Raw genomic sequence first — 19,679 nt, 5'->3', positions numbered from 1 at the left:
ATTGTACTTGTTAGAGATTGTCTGGTTATTTGTTTCAGTAAGTTTTCCTAGTTTCCTGTTCGGAGTGTTTCTTTTTTGTTTATTTAGTTCTCTGTTTGTCCGTTTTCCTCTCCTTGATTCCTGCGTCAAGCCGTTACAAACGCAATGCATTTATTTATTTTATTTATTTATTTTTTGTTCTGTATTTCTGTATGTCATGTGGCCAGTGCTCACCCTGCCTGTAGTGGTTGCAGTCTTCTCACTTGTTCTGTTGCTGTAATTTCACTGTACTTGTTTCACTTGTTCAACTGTAACAGAATTTTCCCCCGCAGTGTGTAAGTGTGTGTGTGTGTGTGTGTGTGTCTCAACATCGCTGAGTCTGTTTCTTCTGGTCACACATGGCCTACCTCGGTGCCATTTCCGAAATAATAGGGCCCGGTTTAAATCAACTGTTGAAACGCTCTTTATTTATATATTTTACCGGTTTGAATTTGCTAAGGCACACAGTGTGAGTAATTGCATTGCCTCATCTTATCACATTTCCAATTCGAGCCAGACATTCAAAATTCTTCCTCTGTCTTTTTTTTTTTTTTTTGCGTTGGGAGGTAATAGGTGAAATATAATCTGGGGGAAACAATAGGCTGCGGGTCTGTAATGAGCTAAATTTTTCCCCTGAGGAGACGAGGCAGGAGACTCAGGCAGAAGTTCACTCCTGTAGAATCCTGTTCACACCAGGCGCACTCCTGCCTACGATCCAATCAGCATTTATGAAAACTGTTCTAATTAACATATTAGGGAAGTATTCTATAACAAAAGAAAAATCAGGCCTTGAGGGATTTCATATTGGAGTTAATTCATTCGTTTTACAAAAATCTCTTGGAGGAAAACTTGGTCAATCTCTTGTAAGTTTTGAGAAGTGCATTTAAAAATCCTGCTGATATATATACGCATATAATTAAAATCTTGCTAAATGTATAGAAAAAGAGCAGAACTTTTTTTTTTTGCTCCAAACTTTGCTTTACTCTTTACTGTAAATCCTGTACATTCACACTCCTTGGCACTAAACTATTCACACTTAATTTAAATACAATACTTTCACAGGTTTATGTTTAGTATACTTAATTTTATTCTGTATTACTGCACTACCTCATATCTACAGCTGGTTACTTTTTACACTTTTTTTTTTTATATATATTTATATATTCATGTATATATTCATCATTCAGCATTTTTTATTTTTATTTGATTTTATTTATATCTTATAAGTTATAGTTAACATTTCATATCTTAGATTAGAATCTTCTATAGTTTTATATTTCTAACTGATCTATCTATCTATCTATCTATCTATCTATCTATCTATCTATCTATCTATCTATCTATCTATCTATCTATCTATCCATCCATCCATCCATCCATCCATCCATCCATCCATTCATCCATCCATCTATCTATCTATCTATCTATCTATCTATCAAACATCCAGAAAAATGTATTATTGGTTTTATTCAGAATATTTTTGGAAAACTCTAACTAAATCCTTTTATTAAAAAAAAAAAGTGAATTACATAAAATGTAATAAAATGTCTCTAAAATCAACTTTACGTTGAATCTTATAATCCTCTTTGGAAAATATTATTAACACAAATTAAAATTTAGTAAAGGTAAACTCTTTTTTAATGCGTTTCTTGCTGAATTTAACTTGTATATTGATTTTATTAATTGCCTTAGCAACAAAAAAAAGCTGTGTCCACTATAAAGTACAAATAATGGAGTTAAATTTGCTGGTTGAGGAATGAGATGTGTTGTTATATTGGATGTCCTTGTTTGTATTGTGATGTCTTATAAAACTTAATTAAAAAAAAATAATAATATAAAAAAAAAACTTCATTACAGTCGCAGCATGCACCTACTAAATACAGGGCTAAACCTTTCTGCATGTCGTTATCCCACACACACACACACACACACGTTCGCTCCACTCTGTGGAGGCGGCAGGCCTCAGGTTTTTCCGGCTTAAAGCCATGAGTTCATGCGAAACATCATCACGCAGAGAAGAATGATGCTGTACTTATGTAATAGCTTAATACCATATAATTAATTTGGACCGTCTGCTGAATTTCAATAATATGAACCTATTCTATATACACTGTACCCTCCTACAGGATATATTCATTATTCATTTATTCTTTATATATATATTTATATAACTAGAAGGATCTATAGAGAGTTCTGGGCACATTAGCCGCAGTCTCACTGTGAGGAGGAGGTTTGAGACGAGCGATGATGGTATCGGGAATCCATCAGCAAAAGCCAAGAAGTTGAATGATCTGAATGTCAGGAAATGTCAGGGAAAGTAAATCGTGTTTGTCTCAAAATCAGTTTTAATAAATGTAATGAATGTGGACTTAAATGGTTTTGAAAAGGATTTTGCAAGCAAATTGAGATTTGATACAATATTAAATTAAAGCAGGAATAGCAGACTACAGTAGTGGTGGCTGTGGTATAGGTTAATTCAGCACATATTTAATTTTTATTGATCTTCTATTACCTTAATGTGGACACATTATACAAAAGCATAAACGAGTATTAGACAAATATAGACTTATTTAAGACTTATTTTGTCCTATATGGATGTTTGCATGCATATACAGTATGTACAGTATTTTATATTATCGCATATAAGGCACACCGGATTATAAGGCGCATTATGTGCTACTAGTAAGGAACATGGGTGTGCTCAGATCTGCAAAGCTAAGATAAGTTAAGTAAGCAAAACTGTAACTCTAAAAAAAAAAAAAACTAACAGCACTAGATATTAATCTACACAGATTTCTCTCCATAAAAATGTTTATTTTGTAAGCAAAGAGCTTTTGCTTATTTACAGTAAGCTTAAATTTCCAGATTTCCCCTTAAGCTGTCCGACAGCGCAACACTAGGGAACCCTGAGTGTTTTACAGTAAGCCAGGGTGATATTAGCTAGCGTTTGGTCAGACGTAGCTTGTTTTAACATGATAAACACGCAGACTACAGTCCGATATACTCACCTCTGAACGGCAAAAGAGCAAAAGAGCTAGCGCTTAGAGTGGTTAGCAGATAATGCTAATGCTGCTACAGCAATGCTAGCTAGGATAAGCAGCAGGCTACAGGCCGATAATAGTCACCTTTGAATGATGAAAGAGCTAATACTTAGCGCGGTTAGCGGCTAATGCTAATACTACTCCAGCCTTTGGTGATGGAGAAACTTCTCTGAAGTCCTGTAAAACTCTGTACTTCAGCAGAGTGGCTTTACTGCTACTTAATACCTGACTGGTAAAATTTATACACAAGGCGCACCGGATTATAAGGTGCACTGTAGATTTTTAGGAAAATTAAAGGATTTTATGTCCTCCTTATAGTGCGAAAATCACAGTAATATAGTTTATAGTTTTCTTGTATACAAAGAACATTGATATGATTTCAGTTTATGGCTATACAATATACTGTTGCACAATATATTGCTATCATTGGAATATGTGTGATTTCCTGCTATACAAAAGCCTTGTTCTAATATATATATATATGTATATATATATATATATATATATATATATATATATATATATATATATATATTGCATAGTATATTGTGCATATATATGTGCCCTAATTCAGATGGTTCTTTGATTTGTCATTGCCCTATACAGACACATTACCCCCACTGAAAAAAAAATATATATATATGTATATATAATAATAATAAAATCCTGGTGAAGCCTTTTTTTAGGGTGCAGATAAAAGATATTTCTAAGAGATTAGATCTACAAAAAAAAACTACTTCCATAAGGCAGAAAAAAGTTAAAGAAAAATAAATGGGAAAATGTGTTTGAAACTGTACTTAAAGCATTATTTTAGAGAGAGACAGAAGAAAAATGAGACTCCTAACAAACAAAGAAAAAACCTGGACGACCACCAAAGCTGCCCCCACCAGATAAACAGTGCACTGAAAAAAAAAAAAAAAAAAAAAAAAACTGGCTTGTGATGCAATTGTTTCAATTGGTTGCACATCAGAAAAATATGTTGCATCAACCCGTTTTTCTGTCTATAGGTTTGAACTCTTTTGGCAGGAATATTGATGTAACTTGTTGTATTCATGTGTAACGTTGGCGTATTTAAATAATGCAAATTCAAAGTGGAGTTTTTTTTTTTCCAGTGGACTTGAAGCTTCTGTCTTTTTTACTTGGATGATCAGAAGCTTTTAAGACTTTCCGTTTATTTATAGATATATTGAAAAAGTCACCCAAAGAGAATAAAAAAGAGGAGCTGAAATAAAACTAAATTGCGTCTAATAAAAACTGAAACATTTATTGTTATATTTACTTGATAAAATCCCTGAGTTATTCTTAATTCCTAAACTATTTTGAATTCCAATTGAATTCTAAAGTCATCCAAACTATATAAAGGAAAGAATCGTATAGTAACTTAAAAGTGTTAAACAAACAAAAATATATTATCTTGAGGCTGGTAACTCTGATAAACATATCCTGTACAACAAAGGAAACTCCTGCTCTTCTTTTCTTGGGCCACTCCTGATGAGTGCCAGTTTCATCATAGCATTTTTGACTGTCTTTTTTGCAACTGCACTTTAGGATACTTGTTTTGTTAAAGTTCTTGAAATGTTTCAGATTGACTGACCTTCATTTATTGTTAAAGTCATTTTTTTCTTTACTTAGTTGAGTATTTCTTTGTTTATCATAATATGAGAACATATACTAGAACATTACTCAAATATATATTTACTGTATACCTGTAACTCTACCTCTTCATAACTTTCCTTTTAAACATTAAGAATCAAGAAATTCAAGTAATTAACTCTTGATGAGTTCAGCACAGCTGTTAACTGAAAGCCTGAATTCCAGGTGACTCTTCTTTATAAAGCTAACTGAGAAAATCAAGCCAAGATGTGCAAAACTGTTTAATATAAGCTATCTAACAATAATCTAAAGCTTATAAAAATAGTTTTGATTGTTTAACACTGTTTTGTTTACTAGAAAATGACTTTAATATTAATGTACAATGCAGAACATTTTAAAATTATGAAAAATCATTGATTTTAAGGTGTGTCCAAACTTTTTAACTGCTACTGCTGATTTATTATACTGTTATATAACAGTTTCATATTGCCAATGCCACAGATGCTAACGCCCACAAAGCATGATAGAGCCCCCCATGATTCACAGTTGGGAAACTTCTTTGTGGTTAAAGAGTTTTGTTTTGAGTGACTTCATCTGCCTACAGCATTGTCCTTTTCACCAGTGTTATTGGTGGAATGATTGTGATAATGTTTTGTGATGAGGTAGTGGTGTACCACCAGTATAGACACTCTTCTCCCAGAGGGTTTTCTTGGTCTTTATGATATCATCTTGACCTCCACAGTTCCCCTGAACTTCTCTGTCATAATAACCTTATGTTCTGCAGAAACCACAAGCTGACAAATCTGGGTCAGAAGAATTAATACATAATAGGGTTTAATAAAATACTTCTTTAGAAGTTGTTGAAGTATCAACTCAAACTTTATACTCTTTAAGTAAAAGTGTTTGAAAAAAAAAAAGTACTGGTTCCAAAATTACCTAAAGAATAAAAGTAAAAGTAATGCAAAAAGGGGAAAAAATAAAGCCATTAAGTACAAAAGCTTAGGCCACGCCCACAGAGTCCCCAAAACACCAACAACATTATTTTTTTTAAAAGCTATAACGACTATAATGTTAAAATATTACAAATTTTATTGTTAAGAATATAATTTGGGATGCACTAGGCTTTACTCCTTTCCTGGGGTGGTCCTGATTAGTGCCAGTTCCATCATAAAGTTCTTGACGGTCTTTGCGGTGACTGCACTTGATTATATTTTCTTTAAAAAAATTGTGAAATTGTTCGTATTGACTGACCATCATTTTTTTTAAAGGCTTCAGAAATGACATTTTACCTTGCACCTAAAAAACTCAATTTGCAACTCAAATTAGTTTTTTTCCATTAGTTTAATGGTTTGTCATTTAAAAAAATCACCATAATGCGTGATTTCTTAAGTATTTCACAACAAGTTCCCCTTTCTTCTGTGCTTAGAATATATTTCCACCATCAGTCATCAGTGGTATTATTTTTAATGATTATTATTTAAAGGTATGTGTTGAAATCTCAGCTGCCGTTGTATCTGTGCGGCGCGTGGGCGTGGAAATGCTTCCTCACCCTCCCCCTCACTAATCGTGCGGCAGACGAAGCCTTTTGCTCATTGTTGAGGTGTTGCTTCCTGCTACATTGTTGCATAAAAAAAACACTCCCTCAAACTGTGAACAGCTCGTTGCCGTACGCATTCAGAGAAAAGGAAAAACCACATCCTGATGAACTTTTCATACTGTCATTGTCAAAACACACACCCCTGCTTTCACACACACACACACACAAACACACACACACACACACACACACATAGTATCTGTCTCAGGTTTTCTCTTCTTTAATGACCTTTTGGTTACACTTTATTTGGATGGTTCATTATAGATGACTCAACTAACATCCAACTGAATGTTTATTAAATACTAAAAAACTAAAATCTCAGTTAAATGTTAATGTTAATTTTAATATACAACATAAGCCTACACCTAACCCTAAGCCTAAGCCTAACCTCAACCATACATCAACCCTAAACCATTCAAATTAATTGATACCAACCTTTTTTTCAGGTTATTTTTGGGTTCACAGATAGACAGATAAAGATAAAGCATAACATGATGACCACTTCCTTGGACAATGAAACTAAACATGTCATCATTTTAGTGTGGGATGTTTCATGGCTAAATTAGAGCAGCCTGGTGTTCAATCTTCATTAATTGCACATTATTGCACCAGTAAGAGCAGAGTGTGAAGGTTCAATTAGCAGGGTAAGAGCACAGTTCTGCTCTAAATATTGCAATGATCACAACATTATGGGAGACATACCAGAGTTCAAAAGAGGACAAATTGTTGGTGCACGTCTTGCTGGAGCATCTGTGACCAAGACAGCAAGTCTTTGTGATGCATCAAGAGCCACGGTATCCAGGGTAATGTCAGCATACCACCAAGAAGGACCAACCACATCCAACAGGATTAACTGTGGACGCTGTAAGAGGAAGCTCTCTGAAAGGGATGTTCAAGTGCTAACCCGGATTGTATCCAAAAAACATAAAACCACGGCTGATCAAATCACGCAGAATTCAATGTTCACCTCAACTCTCCTGTTTCCACCAGAACTGTCCGTTACCACAGTAAATTATTGTGCTCTAAAACCAGGTGTTTCAGTTTCATTGTTCATCCTCCGTAGTTCCGTCTGGAAGTGAGGTGTGTTCAGGTACATTTCTATCGTGTTTGTATATATTTTGGTGGTGAAAAAAACACAGGAGCTCCACTGACTGATTAAAACCCTGACAACAGTCAATAATCATCAGAGTCCATTTTTATAGGTGCTCCCAGCGCACTGCGGAGCACAAACCCGACTTTTAACTCAACAATAAACAGAATAAAGAATAAAATAACTTCCCTTAATTCCATTAAATCTTAAATGAGCTGCTGGTGTATCTTCACATCGCGAACGAGCAGGTCAGTATCTGTCTCTGCTGAGACGCACAAAAGCGCCACACTGTTAAGATATGAACGTGCCAAAGTCAGAGCTCATCTGGCTCTTAAAGGAAATGACAAGTGAGACACTGATTGGTTTATTTTACGTTATGCTCAAAATTAACCACACCCATGAATAATTAAGAAAATTAAAACATGCCTTTTGCACATGTGCCCTAAATCAAGCTAAGCGATGTGCAATTGATGCAGTTGGCGCACTATAGATTTTTAATATAGGGCCTTGAGTGTTTTTAAAACTCCAACAGTAGATAGGGGTGTTAGGAACTGAATTGCTACACAAGCTAAACCCATTAAGCATGCACGCGTTTTATCAGCTATTAGGAATTAGTGTTTGTCTGATAACCAGCTCAGTGAAAAAAAATGAGGAATACACTTTACTTCAAACAGAAATCAGTAATTGAGAGCGCTCAAAGCCCCTCTTCCTCGTGCTTCTGAGGTGTAAATTTGTCGGATGGCAAGAGGCGACGACAATAACTGTCAGTGGCGGTTAGAAAAAGGGAAAAGAGGGAGCTTGCAGCCGCGTTTTTGTCTCAGAGGCGACGTTCTGGTTGTAAAAAGCTCTCCACTCCCTCTGCTAATTGGATTTAGATTAGCCCGGGCCCTTTGAGACCATCACATTAAAGTCAGATCTGTGACACGAGCCGTCCTCGGTGCAGATCGCAGCCCCTTCTTTAAACAGAAACATGAAAACAAATTATGCCAGCTGATATTTATTCATTTATTTATTTATTTATCTCTCTATTTCTATTTATTTAATAATTTGCACGCGTTTAAAACAGGAACTGGTTCGGAAGCGCCGAGCCAAATACTGGTTAGCTGCATAAGCAGTTATTTTAGGTAATGTGACATCAGTTTTGTTGCGCGGTGTGAAAATGCTGCAAACTGGCGTTAGAAGACGGTGCGAAAAAAAGTAATCAACACAGACCAGCTTCATTTTCTTTAGTAATTTCCGAGCTGAGAATTGGTTGAGAAGTCGTCGATTGCAGTTTTCAGCCTCTCAGCTCTGTCCGGCTCTGTCGCGGTTATTAATGCTGAAGAACGCTCCCAGTGGGAGGAGGCTGGAAATCAAGCTTTTATAAAAACACACAGGATGGCAGATGACTGGAACGATTACCCGAGGCGTATTTCTGCTATTTTTATAAAAAAAAAAAAAAACCTTCTGAAAAAATAAATAATAAAAATAATAAATGCAGCTAATTTGCTGTGCTGCTCTAAATGGAAGGTAATTGCCAACATAAATTATCAGGGTTTTTTTTTATTTTATAATTTATTTATAAACCAAGTTTGACTCAACCTGTTGATTAAATGTTCCTGGAACTGCACAACATGGCCTTCAAAACAGCAATTGAATAAAAAAAAAAATGATGCACGCATTTAAAACTAAAATGGATTCACTGTCACACAATTTCCAAAGACTTGCCAGTCTCCAAGTAATGTTTGATTTTATGTCCATTTCTCAGGAACAGCAATGGTGTTCCGGGGTTAACTTGAACCGGTGCATGTTTAATTATCCAAAAGATGTCTGAACCCCCTCCCCCACCCCCCACCCAAAAAAAAAAAACCTTACAAGACAAGCAGTGTAAATATTTTACATTTTACTAACTCCATTGCTAATTATTCTATCAATATTTAGTGCAATAGTGCTTCTTAATTCTAACAGTAAAAAGTTCAATTAAGATAATTCACAACTCTTTTATCATAAAAACAAAAATGTTCATTTTTCAAACTTTTCTAATGTTTCACTACTTCATTATTTTTTTTTTTAAAGACCAACATATAAAACAATAGTTTTACATAATAATATAACATTGAAACATAACATTGCAATTTTGTTTTAGTTTTAGTTTTAGTTTTTGCAGGGGGTGGTTGTCGCAAATATATGAGATGAACCATTTTCACATTGTATATTAATTACTCTGATTAAGGCAAGCAGAATAAGTTTCATACTGAATCTTCATACTAGATCTTCAAACTTTAAAACAGGTCAAATTGAGGGCGTGGCCAGCAATAGCTTATGTGCATAAAAGTGACAGAGCCCTTAAAAGGCTCATATTGAACGAGATTGAAATTGGTAATAATATAACTGTTGAGGTATTTTTTTTTTATCTTCATGTGAGAGTAAACATGTTTTGTACTATAGCCCATAGACCTACAGTATTCTAACTTGTGTAAAAAGATGTATAATATCCCCCTTAACATCTGGCCCGTGAGGTTGTTTAAAATATAATGAATGATAATGAAAAAAATATATAAAAAGCTTCTCTGGCCAGCTTTTGTTTACACTCCTCCCCTGTCTCTCTTCGTTCTTCGGCTCCTTAACTCCTTATATGGGTGTATTCCCGCGTGAGTTGCGTTTGTGTATTTTTTCTTTCTTCTTGGGTTTACGTGCTTTGAGATCAACTGTTCTGCAATTGGGTTCAACAACCCTCTGGGCTGGAGAGCTACTAGTCTGTAGCACTCCATCCCATTACACTTCATTTTACAAAGCAGATTTTTTTTTTGGAAAATATCTGTATATATATCTTGCAGATTCCTATCTCAAGATGAAATGGGCTGCAACTAATAATTAGTTTGGTCATCGACTAATCTGCTGATCATATTTCCAATTAGTCGATTAGTCAACGATTATTTCTGTCATGTCCTCCATCTGTAAAAACGATAGAAACAGCTGAACATGAGATTTAAAAGCCATTTAAATGTGTAGATGTTGTTTTAAAAATGGAAAGTACTGATTCGTAGTGATTAAAAATTTAAAAATGTAAAATTTACCCATTTACCCATCTTCCATTGCGTTTCTGTCCTCAGCACTTTGTGTAATGCGTTAATGAACGATTAGTCGACAATGAAATTTGTAGTCGACAAATTTAAATAATAATCGACGTTGTCGATTATATCGACTAATCGCTGCAGCCCTAATCTCAAGTCAAGAACCTGTGGAGGAGCTAGATGTGCTTAGTTGTGCTTAGCTGGTTTCAGGACTCTGGTCATAGATACATGCTGAAGAGTCTTGGCCATGCAGTGACAGCAAAGCTGGGGGGAGGGGGGGTTTGGTGGGGTTTTGGAGGTGTGGTGTTGGGGGGGGGCATTAGAAGTGGGGTTGCTGGTAGCAGCCTTTGCCTCACTCCACCGCATAATCTATCAGTGTCGGGCGGATGATGAAGGGGCCAGGAGGCAGCGGCGCCGGGTTCACCTTTGCCACGCAGAAGCAATGCTGTGACCCTGTTGTGTCTCCTCCTGACAGTCGGCGGAATTCATTAGCCGCGCAAAGAGAGGACAGTCCTACTGCAGGGAAAGTCAAAAGGCTCGGGCTCGGCCGGCGCCGCACGTGGAGGGCCCGCCGGGCGGGCGAGCGAATGGGGGGGGTGGGTTTCGAGATGCCCCCACATAAAACAGCATGACAAATGTGGTGCCACTGCAGCCAGCAGGGGTGCCTGCCTGCAGATTGCATCACCTCCCGCCGTATCTGAAGCGAAGGTGCAAGCTGTGGGCTGTTTTTGTTGCCCGTTTGTTCTCCATTGCTCTAGATTTTCTCTCTTCTGAGAGTGTTCTGAACCTGAGCTGTGAGAAAAAAAAAACAAAAGTAACAAAAAAAAAAAACAACAGCAAGTCCCATCCCACGTAGGGTGTTGACTCATTGACTCATTGAATCATCGACTCATGGGCTCAGTGTGATTGTTGAGTGGAGTTACAACCTGACTGGTAGAATTCATACATAAGACGCATCAGATTAAAATTCACACTGATGTTTTGGCAGTTTGGATTTTAACTGCCCCATATAGTACGAAAAATACAGTATTTTCTGGACAATTGAACTAAAGTGGCAGAAGATAATATTTGGGAAAAGCCAAAAAGTCATCTTGTCAGTAGCACTACAATTTTATAGATATCTTTTAATTTAGTAAACTGTAGCAGTGGTAGCAATGTGTCAATAACAGTGCCATGGTTTCCTATAGTTCCTCGGTCTGACTAAGCCAGAACATGTTCTTAAATAGGTATTCTCTCTAGACGCTCTTTAGGTGCTTTTTTTCTTCTTCTCTGGTAGCACTGATGAGGTAGCTAAGTATATTGTGTTTTGTTGGTATGTTTCCTGGGATGTAAAAAACTGTTAAGTATTCAATAGCTAATATATTTTTAAACATAATGGGGTTTTATTTAAAATGTAGGGCAAAAAATGTAAACACAAAAAAATCTATTTCAATGAAAACTTGTAAGAAATCCAGTTTAGCCTTCAGCTCAATAAAATAATACATTTATGATGTTAAAAATCATAAAAAGAAACTTTTGAGTGGTACTGTACATCCTTTCCTACATTTCAGGCCTACAACATATATAGCTCTGGAAACCAATCAAAAAATGATGAGTTTCTTTAATTTTACCAAATTGAAGACCTCTAGAATATAATCAAGAGGAAAATGGATGATTACAAGCCATCAAACTGATCAAGCTGAACTGCTGAAAACCAGGGTTATTCCACCAAATATTGATTTATGAACTCTTAAAACTTTATGGATATGAACTTTTCTTTGCATTATTTGAGGTCTGAAAGCTCTGCATCGTTTTTCGTTTTATGAAAATAAACACTCTAAATGACAATATTTTTATTTGGAAATTGGTAGAAATGTTGTCCTTAGTTTATAGAATAAAACAACAGTGGTGGTGAACATTATTGTTTTTTCATTCATTTTAAAATGTCTAATAGTTGTGGTCTCTGGTATAAATGAATGAATGCCATGTGAGCCGTTTTTTTTGTGAAAAAAAGTGCTCAGGTGTTTCTATCTTCTATACTGATCAACTCGTATTTCTGAGAATTTTCTTTTACTAGCTACCGCAGTCAATGGAGGCTGAAGAACAGTTTCATATGCAGCATCCATATACATTTCCACAGAACAAGAAAAAGTGGATTTTAGCAAAAGGAGAACTTTAAAAATATCCAGATACATTGAGTATGTGAGATGTAGCACCGTGTACCTTTTACCTTGTGGTGGTTTTAAGCCACCATGGCTTCTCAGTTAAAGGATTTGCAGTATGAGGTGTATTAGATTTTTTAAAACTCTTTGCTCGTAGGTGAGAGTGAGGTGCAACGGCGGATGCGCCGCCCGGCAGCACCTCATCCTGCAGTCCTGCATGCGATTTCCATCCTCCCTGCATATGCACAACTGATTCATTTTCCTCCTGAGTGATCAGAGGGCCAGGGAGCTGCGCTCCAGTCGTAAAAGGCTGAGCGGCGTGCATTGTGGGGAAGGGTGCCGGTTCATCATGAAAGTGAGTCACCGTGGCTGAGTGAAGGGCCCATTTAGGTCTATGGAAATGTGAGCTGAAGGTTGCCTATCGCCCATCCTGGATGATTCATCGCTCGCCCTAACCTTTCCACCACGTGCAGCTCTCGTGCACTCCGGCTTCCCCGTGCCGCATGTTTTCGCCGCTCACCGCCATTCACCAAATAGCGGGAGGAAAAAGGCCCTTCCTGCCGCAATGCGCCAACGCCGGCCCCCGCTTTTTATGCAGTCCTAAGCACTCTTGTTTTCAAAGCCTTACTCCTAGAATCTAATCTCACAAATGACTTATTTTCTTTCCTTTGCATTGTTATAATCCTTTTAGTGTTCTATGGAAAGGAAATATAATTACATTGCCACGGTGCAATGAGTTTGTTGAAAGTGACATTTGTTGAGCACAGTGTCTGACAGAATGGGGATAAGCCTCCCTCCTCTGTCTCTAAATCATACACACACTCTCTTACACACACACACACACACACAAGTACACACTCAACACACACTCACTCACTCACAAAAGCTCTACTCCCTCCCTGTGTGCAGGTATCGCAGTGGACAAGCGGGGATTTGTGTACTTTGTGGACGGGACCACCATTCAGAAGATCAATGAGCGAGGAGTGCTCACCACCTTCATCGGCTCCAACGGCCTGATGTCTACCCAGCCTCTCAGCTGCGACGCCCGCATGGACATAACACAGGTGTGCACACACCGTATATACACACTACATGCTGTGAAAAAAGTATTTCCCATCTAACGATTTCTCATATATTAAAACCAGACAAAGATAACCTGATTAAATATAAAACATCGTTTTTACACTCTTCTTTGCAGATTTTTTTTTATTTTTTATTTAGTCCATGTACTCTATGGACTGACTGGCCATATTTTAGAAATCTTCAGGTTTGTTTTAGTTTGTGTCAGTGTATCTTTGCTTTCGTAACAATGGGAAAAGTATGCCTTTTGCGGCTAAATACTTGCAAAGGGGATGTACTCATTTTTTTTTTATTAACCATGGGTGTGTATTGGGCAGAATGTGCAATAACCAATCAGTGTTTCACGTGCCATTGCCTTTAAGAGTCAGGTGCTTATTTAGCTTATATCTGGTGAAAATGCATTATTTACATCAGATGTAATGGGAAACACACCTTCCAAAAGTTTCCACTTTTGTCCTGATAGCTGTTTTCTTAATTAATTCAATTATTTAAACACTTTGTCTAGTATCTTTGTCTGTTACTAAAGTTTGTTTGATAATCTAAAAAAATGTAAGAAAAAAAAGAAAACTATAAGTGGGCAAATATATACTTGCCCATAAGTCCATAATTAGCCTTGCTTTTTCTGAGAAGGTCCTCCCTCTCCCCCTTAATCAATCAGTGCAATGATAGAGCATATTTAGCTCTTTGGTAAAGATGCATTATTTGCACTTCTTAAAGATGCAGTTGTTTTAAGGTTTATGAGTTTTAAAGGAAGCACATGCTCGCCGTCACCCTTTTATCACAGCTCTGGTGGCATCATCATTTGCTATGGGAGTCTGAGCTTATAGTGCTTATGAAATGGCAGTGATAATAATACCCTCCAGGCTCAGGTGTGTGAAGCAATTTCTAGACTGAATCTCAGGAACATTCCCTGAAAACCACCAGTCCAACGTCGCAACAATAGCAAGGAGAGATTGCATCTGGGGAAGTGCATAGCCTCATCAATTTGATGCACTGAATAGCAGTACAGTCTTGCAAACTACAATTACAGTAAGCACAGCTTTAGTCCACTTCCAGAATCAAACAATTCATCACAGGAGCTCATCGCACGGTGGAGCAGGGGACGCAAGCCCGACGCCAATCACCCCCAGCCCCACCAGCCCCGCCAGCCCCGCCAGCGCCGCAGCCGAGAGGCTTGGAGGGAATGAGAAGTGTGCCTCACAGCAAGTCTGAAGGCTGCTGGGTGCCTGGGGAGCACCTGTACTGGCCCAGCTGAAATAAATCAAAACCCTCGCCTGGCTAGCAGCGTTAGCTCCATCCTGGCCGCCTTCAGCTGTTGTCATGAGGTGTGAGGAGGAAAGCCCAGAGCAGTGCTTGCTCTTCTCCCTTTGTTAGTGATCCTGTGTGTTCCGCTGGTGAAGTGGTCTTTTTCAGATTTGGAGTAGAAACCCCCCTGTTTTAGCCTAAATTTAATATTTATCATTGAGATTAAACAAGGAAGAGAGCAGGGGTTACCACATATACTGTATCCTGCAGATACACACAATAACGTATATTGTATGTAGGTTACGTTCGCAGATAAAAATGGGCCAAATCTAACTGATTTCTAAATTGTAATCTAAATTGTATTAAATAGTGGTGAAAATAACATATGACTAGTATACTCAGTATACATGCAAATTTGTATAATTTTATTTACAAACAAGTAGTGATTTATTACAAAGTAATGGTTCCAAACTAACGTAAGTAACTTAAGTACAGTACACACTAAGAAAAGGAAGTACAGATTTGTACTTAAAAGGCTATAAAGCTTGTCGCTGGGGCGGTACCTTCTACTGAGGTACAAAAAAGTACCTTTCAGTGAAAGTCCTTTGTTGTACCCATGGTTTTTGTGCCAGTAAAGATTATAAAGATTATAAACATCATCATTAACTGAATATGATTAAAAAATTGATGATCCAAAATTGTCTGGCTTTCAAATAAAAAAATGTGCAATTAAAATATATATTGTTTATCAGTACAGTGATACAGAATACTGAATTTACCTTTTGGCTGCAGGTTAAATGGTACAAATCTGTACTTAGTGCTGTTAGAAATGACTTTGTACTTCAGAGAGAACAAATCTGACCCTTTAAAGACCAAAATTGTACTTTTAGGGTAAAAATATGAAGAGTGTACCTTTGAGTACAAAAAAGTACTCATATCGTACCTCTGTTTTTTAGAGTGTACTATTTCAGCGTTTTTTTTTTTTTCTTTTACAAGAGGCACCAATACTGCACCTATCCTGCCCCTGAAAACCTTCTGACCTCCTGTCATCCTTTTTTGATTCTTCTCAGCAAGTGATATTAAGTCTAATTGATGTAAAATCGAGACAGTCAGCAACAGGACTGACAGTATAGTTCATTTTTCATTGCAACCATGGAAATGTGGCTATTTTTCTGCTTAACAGGCAATCACTGAGCTTCAGGAAGGTTGCCAAATATAGCTGGGTAATTAACAACCAACAGTAGCATGTAGTTACTGATTCTTCTGTACATAGTGTAGGGTACTTGGATGCTCTTGCATATGTTTCTATAAAATATATTATACTCCAACAACAGAGGCAGATATTCAATATTTGAGCATGAAGCATATATGTATATGTATTTGGTTCTTGCTCCCCACTTTATGCCTCTTTACGTGTCCACTGTCGTTCTTGTGTAAAAATAATATTCTTGATTCTTATTTTTTCACGTGAAATTAGTAGATGGTAATTTTTTATTTATTTTTGTCGCACGGACACCCTGATTAGTTATGGTGGCAAAATGACGAGCCGCTTCCTTTTTGGGCAGGGGGACCTTTTCAGTCCGAAAGGTCATGTTGCTCCCTCCGGCTGAGCTTTGGGTTGTTGTTGTTGCCAAGGTTTGCTGCATTTACTCTTGCATGCTTTCTCCATTTACCCAGAAGGAAATTGAAAGAGGGGTAGAGGGAATGGATGAGAGAGAGAGAGAGAGAGAGAGAGAGAGAGAGAAACAGACTTTGAACCTTGCTTGCAAGTAACTTGCCCTAAATATACTTTTCCCTCATAACCGAAAATCACCAGTCAATCAGTAAACATACATTTGATGTTTAAGGGTTGCCAGTTTGCCACCAAATATCATTTTGGAAACTGCATGTTTGTGTAAATTAATTCTGATTTTTACACCTCAATTTAGCAGAGACGTTTGCTAGTGCTGTTTATTGGCAATAGAAATGTGATATATTACGACTGTTAAAATAAAATTTTATAAAACTCTCATGATATAAAAACTAGGGCTGTCAACATTAAAGCATTAACGCACAACATGAATTTGGAGTCAGTAAACACGTTATTTATTTATTTTTTAACGCAATTAATTACGCCACAAAGTTTGACCCCAACTTCCACCATAATATACTTCTTTTTAATTCAGCTAAACTGCTAATAAGGTGTAGTTTAATCTGATATTTTAGCCAGATAATATACTGCTATGAATAAACACCGTCTCTGCTGCTCCATGCGGTTTACACACTAGGAGCACGGTATGTGCAGCGGTCACTGCTTGCAGTCGTGAGACTCCATTTATTGCATCTGTGCTGCACAGATATACACACTGGAACACCGAATCTTCTCACTATATTTTCTTTCTTGCTACCGCGCCAGACAGCTCCGACCAACCAGAAGAGACGATGTTCTAGCATGGTTTATTGGTGCGCATTTTGGTGCGTTTAGGTTTATGCCTGTGTGAAACCAAACCAAACAGAGGGAGAAATGCTCCAAATAAACTCCAAACTCATCACCTGATCCAGACCATAGAAACTACAGGTGTGAAAACGCTCTTTTATACTCAGCAAATTAAGCTCTAATTCAGAAATTCTTACAACCATACTAAGATGTTTATAATGAAGTAATAAAAAAAGTTTTCTTAATCCAATTTTTCATGCATTCTTTATTCCAGCACCCCACGTTTTTTTACATTAAAATATCCACCATAATATATAAGTCTTAAGAAATTAAACAAGTGTGATTATTCACAGTTAATCAAAGAATATTGCTGCGATTAATCAGATTAAATTTGTGTAGTCTGATTCAGGCATAAGTCTGCACAAAACATACTAGTATATACTAGTATTTTAATTGACACCACTAATATAAATATAATTACTGTGCATTTTACATTTATTATGTTCATTCTTTTATTTACATTTAAATATTGACTATAAAATATGTGTCTTAAGAATTTGAACAAGTGCGATTAATCAGAGTTAATCAAAGAATATTGCTGTGATTAATTAGATTACATTTGTGTAGTCTGATCCGGGCATAGGTCTGCTGAATCTTTTGGAGCCCCAAAATGAATACAGATTTACTTTGAACAATGTCAACTAACTTAAAAAAAAAAAAAAAAAAACCCTTATATAGCTAAGCTATCCCATTTGCCCTTATGTGCCAATCACCCGTAATTCACCCAAGCATTTGGGTGTTGAAGCTTTTGTTCGGATAACAATCTCTCACAATGTAAGAAACAGCATTAACAAATGCGTCTATAAAATATGTATTTTCCATGTTGTGCTCATGTCACGCCGCATTACCAGCACCGATGTAGTCGCTCACGGCTGATAAATACTGATGCAATTTTCAACATCCAAGCAGAAAGTTGGCTCGCTCAGTGGTAACGTTTTAAACGGTCTCCCCTCAAGAATTGTACTTTTTCCGAAGTTCCTCCTACCTTCAGGATACTTCATCAGAGGGGCTTTCCTGGTCTTCAGATCTGAAACTCTCTCTAGAGACTACCCCTGCACTACTGTGGGCGTTGAGTGGGCATGTTTACAACAGATATAGAGATGGTAGATGGTTTATTTATTTATTTATTTATTTACTTACTTATTCATTTTTTATTTGCACATCTAGTTTCTCTTATTAGACGTAGGAGTAGTATAATAATCAAATATTTTTTGTGCAAGAGAAGCCAAGTGGTCCAGCGATCTAATGGCGCTGCCACTATGGTCAGGAGCTTGCTGGTTTGAATCCTGTTAATGCAGCTTGCTATCAGCTGCCAGAGCCCTGAGAGAGCACAATTGGCATTGCTCTTTCTCTGGGTGGTTACAGTTGATGGTGCTCTTTTCACTCATCACGCCAAAAGGGTGATGTGGATCAGCACAAGGCTGCGTCTGTGAGCTGATGTATCGGAACCGAGGCGCTGGGCTTTCCTCCGAGCTTTAGTCTGATTTTACATGTAGCATAGTAGGCGTGTGCTAGTCTTCACCCTCCTTGTGTTGTGGCTTCACTAGTAGTGTTAGTGGATATACAGCTGACTATATGAAGTGAATGTTGTTCCAAAAGTGTTGTGCAAAAGAATTAAATCTGCAATCAAAATACTAAGAATCAAAAGAAAAAAGGGATTTCAAATTTATTTTAATTCGGATTTTGTCAGTCTTTGCTTTCATTTTTGTTTTTTTTTGTGGATTTTCTGTGGATTTTTCTAAGAAAATCATTTGCAAGTCTATGAGACACAGCAGTGCTGCTGGAGTTTTTGAACACCAAGAAACAAGTAAATTAAAGTGTCCTTATTGTTCATTATTAGCCTTGTAGCTTCACTACAGAACTAAAGAAGTGTGTTCACACACACACACCCTGGCTGATTTGTTATATAAATCAGATTTATTTTATTGTACTTTTTTCTTCAGCTGTTTCTTTAAGCAGCACCACAGAGACACAGTGAATACTGGGGCACGCTCATCTCCACAGAGGGAGCCGGGCAGAGATGGCTCACAGACCTGCTCTCTCTCCTGTTACTGGAACACACTGACCCACATTCACATGCATTCCCCTCAACTGCACATCCCACCTGAAAGGCAGGGCTTCTGTGACCCGCCTCTCTGCCAGGGATGGCTCATTAGCGTGGTGACCTTTCAGCGGGGCTCGGGGACAGCTGTTACATTTTGGAGGCTGGAAAGCAGTCCGTTTTTTTTTTTTTTTTTTTCGTCTATGATTGTGATTTCATCAATGCTTTGGGTGCGAGAGAAAGCTTGCAGAGATGATGCATTTCTGTCTTTCTTTTCACGCCTTTATCACTTTTTTCTCTGCTT

The 19,679-nt window shown here is 37.2% G+C and overlaps 1 protein-coding gene across 1 annotated transcript in view; it reads left to right on the top strand.

Annotated features, from left to right (window-relative positions):
• LOC103038474 (teneurin-1) overlaps window positions 1-19,679 on the top strand; it is a 382,057-nt gene that overhangs the window by 329,688 nt on the left and 32,690 nt on the right. The window contains exon 24 of the mRNA XM_049484363.1: window positions 13,443-13,597. Coding sequence (XP_049340320.1) covers window positions 13,443-13,597 — 155 coding nt within the window. The remainder of the gene's footprint in view (window positions 1-13,442; window positions 13,598-19,679) is intronic.

This window comes from Astyanax mexicanus, chromosome 10 (genome assembly GCF_023375975.1).
Source record: "Astyanax mexicanus isolate ESR-SI-001 chromosome 10, AstMex3_surface, whole genome shotgun sequence".
NCBI lineage: Eukaryota > Metazoa > Chordata > Actinopteri > Characiformes > Acestrorhamphidae > Astyanax > Astyanax mexicanus.
The sequence above is the reverse complement of the archived record's forward strand: the minus strand, read 5'-3'. Positions and strand labels throughout refer to the sequence as shown.